This window comes from Stigmatopora argus, chromosome 6 (genome assembly GCF_051989625.1).
Source record: "Stigmatopora argus isolate UIUO_Sarg chromosome 6, RoL_Sarg_1.0, whole genome shotgun sequence".
In the NCBI taxonomy this organism is placed as follows: Eukaryota; Metazoa; Chordata; class Actinopteri; order Syngnathiformes; family Syngnathidae; genus Stigmatopora; species Stigmatopora argus.
In genome coordinates, this window is record NC_135392.1 from 20,558,313 (window position 1) to 20,567,481 (window position 9,169).

A 9,169-nucleotide genomic window follows, 5' to 3' on the forward strand; every position below is an offset into this window, starting at 1 on the left:
TAAGGAAGTTAATATGCCTCTCTTTGTAAATGCAAAATGTCAAATTATGCAATTTGAAAATAAATAAATATCTTGATGAGAACCTGATGCTTTCTAATTACAGAAATCACAATTTTCTTACCAGAAGTTTAAGATGTTGTGGCAGCCATATTGCTTCTAATGTCAAAATAGCTAAATTCTTTCGATGGTTCATATTACTCCAAAAAAAAAAAGGTGGAATTTTGTTTTATTTCAACCTCGCTAAGATGGCTGTGCCCCGACCTTGCTAAGATGGCTGCGCCCCAACCTCAATAAGATGGCCGTGCCCCGAGCAAGCAGTGACGGGAAGGTCTCGTGTTTTTATGCAAGATACGTTTGTTTCATGAATTTCGTTCATAGAAGTCAAAATAAATTTTGTTTAGCGTTTTATCAGTTTATCTTTTCTCTATTTTGAAATAAATGACCGTATCGGCATTCGCTTGCCTCATGAAGTCACGGCGCACGCATGGGCGCCATTTTGTCGTATCGTCATCGTGTCACGGCGCCGTCAAATTGCAGTTTTTTGCAACTCTTTTTTTATGGGCATATAAACCGTACACTCGATTCAATCATCATTTTATGTCTGACAAAAGTGGCTTATATGCAAGTAAAACAGTATATTTTGCCCATGAATACTTCTACATTGTAGAAGTTGTTCAACGAGTGCTCAGCTTCCTTTCATTGCTTTTGCCCCGGTTGCGATGCTTCAAAATGTGTTTTCATATTTAACCATTTAACCAATCACATTTCAGCCATTATTTGTTGCCGGGGTCAGAAATCTACCTGGAGGGCTTCACCATCAGTTCTGCAAAAAATAAGCGTCGATAAAACTGTTGCTTTAACCAATCAGACTGAGTTGGTGACACCAAGGCCTTCTCGCAAGCGTAGGGATATGTCATCGCTTTCACAAACTATGATTGGCTAGTGATAAAGTGGACTAGCCAGTTATAGCAAGCTGTACCTGTAGTGAGCTGCACAAGCAAATATATTGTTGTGTTGATTTAATAGCAGTTTTGTCAACCCACCATGGCTGAAGGAGAAGAAATTGATTTGGTTGCAGATTTATTGTCGAAGCCATTTTCAAGACAGACTTCAAGAAAAGCTGGACATCATTAAGAAAGGTCAGACGACTCCGAAGCTAGCAAGCCTGTCACATCTGGGAAGAGACATTTCAGCCCTAAATCACATAAAAACTTATGCCAGAAATATGACAGGACAGGCTCAACTTTCAGCATTAGCTTCGATGGCGATAAAAAAGGAGGAAAGAAAGGAGGATGGATTTTGTGTACAAATAAAGATTTTTGGTGAGTAAAATTTGGCAATATTCCTCAATAATATTTCAATTGTATGAGGTTATTATTGATGCTTTTTATAGGTGTTGGAGCTGTAGCTGCAGTAAAGGTTTTATAGCTGTAAAATAGGGTTGGATTGATTCAGACAGAGCACTACTGTAGGCCTAGGTGTGAAATGCATGGCTCGCCACTGGTGTAAGAAAAGCATAAATGTAAAATAACTGTGGCGACAAACACACACAGTTTACAAGAAATGACAATTAATATATGTTGGATGAAATTTATGATATGTTAGAGAAAAGACCGGTCAAATAGCCTATATGGCCCCATATGGCAACAACAAGAACAACAAGACCGCTTTCTACTTCCGCTTTAAATCTTCATCTCAAAATGTACTGCCCCCCGCTGGACATTTTTCTAAATACAAGTACGTACGTGCTGCCAATGTTTTATTTTTTATTTTATCCTTGCATTTATACTAGCCATTTGCTTGGAGCTACGTGCCTGACACTGAGAAAAAACAACACTAGAAGACTTATGTGAAATTCTAAGTGCCTTGGACAGACTAGAGGGCTTAGAGAACAATACCTGAAAATGCCATGGAACACACTTTTACTTCTAGTTTAATTTTAAATAATTTCCCATTATTTTAGGAAATATATATTCAAAATGATTTGCTGAGAACCTTAATTCAAAGACGACTCTCAACGTTTTCTATGCTGGTGTAAGTTTCTATTTCTTCTGTCATGTACTGTTATGCGTGTCTTTGGCCATGAATAAATGCCCTTGTTATTCCTAAATGAATGTTATCTGTAACGGGCTGTATATGGCCCGCGGGATGAGGTTGAAAAACATATACACACAATCCGGGGACGGGGCGAGCGCCCGAAACCCGTTTCGGCGAAACGTCCGTTCGGCCAAACGTCCATTCGGCCAAACGGCCGTTTTGCGAAACGTCCATTCGGCGAATTGTTCGTCGGCCAAACGGCCGTCGGCGAAACGTCTTTCGGCGAAACGTCCGAGTACCCATTCTCACCCCTGCGAGACTTGTTGATGATATTTTAATGAACAACCTTTTTTTTCAACCCTTAGACTGTGAAGCAGTTCATTCAGCGTTCACTGCTAGAGAAAGAACTTATGTACTTTGGATTTGAGGCATTTGGAATAACATTTATTGATCCTGTGAGTATTTTACCATCATTATTGCTTTTAGTGATTGTACAATTTTTGTGCTACTACTGCAATTGAAATTGAAATATCTATTTTAAGCTGTATATATATATTTTGTCTTTCAATTTTTAAAGGACGCGTGGACTCCGGGAGATATAATGCCTAGAAAATTGAGAGACAAACAGAAGTAAGTAATACATTCATTCATTCATTTTATGAACCACTTATCCTCACAAGGGTCAGGGTGGGTGCTGGAGACTATCCCAGCTAACAATGGGCACCAGGTGGGGGACAACCTCAATCAGTGGCCAGCCAAAGTAAGTAATAGATATAAAAATAAATTTCATTTATGATATGCTCAGTTTAAATTCTTTGGAAAACTTACAATAAAAAATAAGTACTTTAATAATAAGACGCCTCGTGGCTGACAAATTTGCCACACTATTCTTGATGTTTCATGTAATTAATTGTTCGAGTGCTCTCAGTGCTTCATGGGTAAAATTAATAAAATGCTGCTGGTTATGATATAGGCGGCCCAGTGGATGAGAGGTTAGCATGTCGCCCCATAGTTCTAAGATTGAGGGTTCGATCCAAGGTCTGGACTTCATGTGGGGAGTTTGCAAGTTCTGCCCGGGCTTGTGTGGGTTTTCTAAATTTTCTAAATTACCCCTATGTATTAGTCCAGGGGTGGCCAACCAGTCAGAGACTAAGAGCCACTTTTTTTACTGTGTTACTGCAAAGAGCCACATCATACATGGGCACACACAGACCTCTGCTCAGCCAGATTTATTGAAAATGACCCACAGCAAGATAATGACAGTTATTTTTTTCAACAGTTAACATTGTGTGCACTGTCACACACACACACATAAACTCTCAGTTAAAGCAAGTCCACAAACAAAAATATAACAATTTTCAATGACATTTTTCTCTTACTATGCTGCTTAGTGGGACTTCTGGCATTCCTTGTCCTGAACAATCCTCCTCAAATCTGGCTTGTATTCCGTTGTTGCCACTCGAAGCAACTCTTTCACATGAGTGTCAGTCAAAACAGATCGATGCTTTGATTTCACATGTTTCAGGGTGGAAAACACAGACTCGCAGACGTACGTTGACCCAAACATCGACAGGATCTTTAGCGCAGCTCGTTTGATGTTGGGGTATTTTTCCATCGGAACACGTTTCCAGAACTCAATGGTCCCTTCCCTGAAAACAGCTTTCAGTTGATCCTCCTCACAAAGATCAATCATCTCCAACTCCGCCGCAGCCTCATCTGTGACGAGCGGGATTTTCAAACAGTCCATCTCCGCATTAAATGGGTCGACAAGGAACGTAATCTGTGGTCTTTTCAGTTGTAGATCACGGAAGCGGGTCACAAAGCTTTCGTGCAAGTTTTCAATCAGCGTTGCATATCTGTCTCTTTTCTTTTTCAGGGCGGCACTGGTGACATGTTCACTGGCTTTCAGCAGAGTGGGAAAATGCGTTAAATCTTTTTTTTGAATTTGCGTCTTGAACAGTTTCAGTTTGTTGATAAACGCAAACACACATTGCACGAGGTCAGGCAGCATTTTTAACTTGCCTTGCAGGGTCAGGTTCAGTCTGTCCAAGTGCCACAGCATGTCGACCAAAAATGCCAGATCCATAATCCACTCGAGGTCCGAGAGCTCGGGATAGTCCTTGCCCTTCTCTTCCATGAACAGTTTCACGGCATCCAAAAGCTCAAAGAAGCGAGAGAGCACTTTGCCTTTTGACAGCCACCTCACAGTGCAGTGCAGCGGCAGGTCACCTGGAAGCCCTTGGTCCAGCTCAGCGATGAGACTCCTGAATTGCCTGTGGTTAAGCGCGTGTGTGCGGATGTAGTTCACGATTTCCATCACAGGCTTCATGACGTTGTCTGAATTCAATGATTTAGACACGAGTTGCTCCCTGTGGATGATGCAATGGAAATTCCAAAAGTCGGGAAATGTTTGATCAGTTTTACATAGCCCCACAAGCCCGTTCACGGATCCGATCATGGCCGGCGCTCCATCCGTGGCTATTGCAGTTAGTTTTGCTATGGGCAGGTTCGCTTTTGCAAATGCAGCCATCATCGTTTCTTTCACATCTATGCCACGTGTTCTGTCTTTTAATGGCACAATATCAAGGAATTCTTCTTTGATCATACATTCGTTTGACACAGACCGTGCAAAAATTGCTAACTGAGGCTTGTCCTGTATGTCACAACTCTCATCCAATGCCACACTAAAATACTCACATGCTTGAAGGTCAGAGTGCAACTGTGATTCAATAGCAGTGTTAATGTCCGATATTCTGCGTTCAACAGTGTGGCGCGAGAGTTGGACATCTGATATGCTTCGTTTTAGTTTGTTGTCTTCAGGAGACAAGATTTCAACAGCGTCATTAAGGCATTTTTTTATGAAGTCCCCTTCACTGTATGGCTTTTTAGCCTGTGCGATGTTCCAAGCCAGTTGATATGAAGCAAGAGTTATGGTTTTTGAGTGTTTTGTTAATTTTTTGAAAAACTGCATCTGCTTTTCTGCCTGACTTTTCAAAGTGACCAACCTCTGCTTGCGAGGTTCAGTCCCTTTTGGAAATTCCTCGTCGATGTAAGGATGGATTGAGTTAAAGTGACGCTGAAGATTTGAAGCTTTGAAATGCGCCAATGATGCCTGACATATAAGGCAGAATGGCTTGCCATTACGTTCAACAAAAAAATATAAATTCTCCCACTCTGTTAAAAATGTCCTGTTCTCTTCTTCATATTTTCGTTTGGCTGTGCATTTTTTTTCCTGCCATTTTGAGAGCGCTTGAAACAAATTATTTACAACTCAAATAATCTCGCGCGTTTGACATCACATCAGACGTTATTCTTCTTCTTTTCAATTCAAAATGGCTCACCTGGTCAGTGCGCCACCTAGTGTAAATGAATGGCAGCGCCAGCCAAGCATTTTTTAAGCTTGTCATGTGAAAGCCCCTGAAGCCCCGACGAGTGGATGCCTGAGTGCAGGTAACAGGCTAAACTAGCAGCTGTTTGACGGCTCGGACTACGTGCTGGGACCCTGTGTGTACTATTGATGAAGTTTGGTGCAATTCTGAGCATTATTTGTGGCTAATAGTGGCGTTTGCGGTCGGACAGTGGCTCCGTACAGCGCCGTATGTGGCGATAGTGCGGTATTTGCTGAAGTTGGTGGCTCTCGTGAATCTAGCGGTCGGGTAAATTAATCTCTTGAATGGGGTTGTTACGGTGTGTTTGACCATGGTTTACACTTACGCCTTACGCCAGAATATCGCTTAAAGAGCCGCATGCGGCTCTAGAGCCGCGGGTTGGCCACCCCTGTATTAGTCTAAGCATGAAACATCAAAAATGTTCATTAAAAATATCAAAAATCTTGTTGAAACTCAGAAAAATGGCGGAAGACGGGTCTGTCACTCAGCTCCGAAGAAGAAAAATGGTGCCCACTCAGTGGATCCCTGAGTGCAGGTAACAGGCTAAACTAGCAGCTGTTTGACGGCTCGGACTACGTGCTGGGACCCTGTGTGTACTATTGATGAAGTTTGGTGCAATTCTGAGCATTATTTGTGGCTAATAGTGGCGTTTGCGGTCGGACAGTGGCTCCGTACAGCGCCGTATGTGGCGATAGTGCGGTATTTGCTGAAGTTGGTGGCTCTCGTGAATCTAGCGGTCGGGTAAATTAATCTCTTGAATTGGGTTGTTACGGTGTGTTTGACCATGGTTTACACTTACGCCTTACGCCAGAATATCGCTTAAAGAGCCGCATGAAATCAGCCAAAGAGCCGCATGCGGCTCTAGAGCCGCGGGTTGGCCACCCCTGTATTAGTCTAAGCATGAAACATCAAAAATGTTCATTAAAAATATCAAAAATCTTGTTGAAACTCAGAAAAATGGCGGAAGACGGGTCTGTCACTCAGCTCCGAAGAAGAAAAATGGTGCGCAGCGGGCGGTGGCTGTCGCTTTTATCTGGCAGTAGCGCTCTCAGCGTACAAGACGTCCGGGAGCCTCTGAGGTTAAGATTTTTTTCAGAAATTCAAGCCCTTGGCAATCTTATGGTAGATGCCATGGCCATTACCGAAAATAGACGCCGTCGCTTTGATCCAAAAACAGCTCTCTGGATGACTAAGATGGCTGGATGCCGCGGAGGAGCGAAATGGAAGTTTAATTTCCCCCAAAACAATGACTGCAACAATGATGAAGAATATGTCAATATTGCTCACATTTTGAAATGCTGTCCCAAAGATTGATGCCAACAGCCATGGAATATAGCAAACATCTTTATCGTTTCATGTCCGTGTACAAAAGCATATTTGCACCAAAAAAGAAACAGCGGTCTCAACTCCCCCATCAACATCTTCCTTGTGTGCCAAAAATCTTGCAAAAGCTCTTCCTGAACAGCTCCCCTACGGCGCCTCTTGAAGATTCCATCGTTTTTCGATTTTTGTATAGGCACGAAAACATTTAGTATTGTAGTAATAATATGGGTGATCCTACTTGGTGGTTTTTCGATTTGGGGCCATGTCTGGTCTACATTATCCGCAAATTTTGAAGGATTACTAAATAACCATGTCACATTACACTTTACTGCAGTATTGGCTACATAATTTTCAATATGTCCTCCTAACGTAAACCCACCGCTCACAAAACATTCCTACTCTGCATTCCTATATCCACTTTATAATTTGGTGGCCCATCTAAAGCCATTGTTAGTCTGTATTCAGTATACACATTTGCCTAGCCATAACTTGCAATGGACAATGTGCATGTTCTTGGAGCCATAAATTGCAAATAAATTATTTAACGATCAAACAATGTGATTTTCAGTTTTTTTTCTCCACATTCTGTCTATCATGGTTGAGGTTTACCCATTTTGACAATTACAGGCCTCTCTAATATTTTCAAGTAGGATAACTTGCACAATTGGTGGTTGACTAAATACTTATTTGCCCCACTGTATTTCAATCCATTCGGTTGTCAGCATTGTTACTTTTGCACATTTTAACGTTACTGCTAATGTTACACCTGGAGTAGTGGTGACCCTAGTTAAATAAGGGCATGTTTGTCATATTTTGATTTTAGTCTCGTAATAGTTAAATTTTCTCATCTCATCTCATTTTCGTCCAGCAGGGAAGCCTAGACTTCCCTCTCCCCAGCCAATTTAGGCGTTCCCAGCAGACCCTCACGAAACGTTTGGGTCTCCCGGGCCGCACTGGTATCTGCCCCCGCCATCGGAGCAGGTGGTGATCGGTTGACAGCTCCGCCCCTCTCTTTACCCGAGTGTCCAAGACATGCGGCCGCAGGTCCGATGACATGAACACAAAGTTGATCATCGAACTGCGACCTAGGGTGTCCTGGTGCCAAGTGCACATATGGACACCCTTATGCTTGAAAATAGTGTACATTATTCTCAATCCACGACGAGCGCAGAAATCCAAAAATAGAACACCACTCGGGTTTCGATCAGGTGGAGTGTTCTTCCCAATCACTCCCCTCCAGGTCGCACTGTCATTGCTCACGTGAGCATTGAAGTCCCCCAGCAGAACGAGGGAGTTCCCCCAAGGGGCACTCTCCAGCACCCCCTCCAAAACTCCAAAAAGGGTGGGTCCTCTGAACTGCTGCTTGGTTCTTATGCACAAACAACAGTGAGGTCCCGTACCCCCACCCGAAGACGGAGGGGTGCTACCCTCTCGTCCACCGAGGTAAACCCCAACATACAGGCACCGAGCCGGGGGGCAACAAGTATGCCGACACCCGCTCGGTGCCTCTCACCGCGGGCAACTCCAGAGTGGAAGTGTCCAACCCTCCCGGTGACCCACGTCCGGGCGAGGTAAGACGTCTAATTCTGTTTTTCATCAGAAGAGGTCTACTGATTCATGCTTTGTCTGGTCCCTCACCTCAGACCAGTTTGCCATGGGTGACCCAACCAGGGGCACAAGGCCCCAGACAAAATAGCTCCAAGGATCATTGGGACACACAAACCCTACTACCACGTTAAGTTACCGTATTTTCACACCTATAGGGCGCACTTAAAACGCAAAAATGTTCTCTAAAATGGTCGATGCACCCAAATGGTCAGTGTGTTTTGTCTGTGCAGTAAACTCAATTCTTGTATGGACCTGACCGCTTGAGTGACTAGTTTTATTTCTTGCCGGCACGCTACTTATTGCGATCAACCCAGCGGACGTTCACCCTAAAAACAGCCTCCCCGCGCATTCCAAGCATTACGGTAAGTCCTTTCAAAACATCCCATGGGAGTGGCAAGGCGTTTGACTTCCGTGTGCTTGCAGCGCTTTTAACCCTAAAAAACACTCAATACTTAAAGAAACAGCATATCAGAGCTATACAGAGGAAATGCCTGGCGCGAATGACAACACATTGTGGGTGTGAACACTTGGAAAATGGACTGAAGCAGTGGATCGAACACAATTTAACAGCTTTGCTAACGGATTGATAACGGATGGCCAACATTGTAGTTCGGGCTGGCAGCGTTGCACGAGTTACATGACGATTTGGAATGAATTGTCGATGCCGCTATAACAGCGAGGAGAATTAAAGGCTTAGGGAGTGATGCATGTCGCGAGTTACAATGGATTGTTGATGACTGGGCTCAAGTGTCGGACAGCACTGTTTGAGCCTTTGCCAAAGCTGGAATCAAGTTCCCGGAATACACAACTCT

At 43.4% G+C, this 9,169-nt stretch overlaps 1 protein-coding gene across 3 annotated transcripts in view; it reads left to right on the top strand.

Moving 5' to 3' along the window:
• p3h1 (prolyl 3-hydroxylase 1) overlaps positions 1-9,169 on the top strand; it is an 87,667-nt gene that overhangs the window by 26,316 nt on the left and 52,182 nt on the right. For all 3 annotated transcript variants that reach the window (XM_077602706.1, XM_077602704.1, XM_077602707.1), the window contains exons 6-7: positions 2,403-2,492; positions 2,615-2,667. In XM_077602706.1, coding sequence (XP_077458832.1) covers positions 2,403-2,492; positions 2,615-2,667 — 143 coding nt within the window. The remainder of the gene's footprint in view (positions 1-2,402; positions 2,493-2,614; positions 2,668-9,169) is intronic.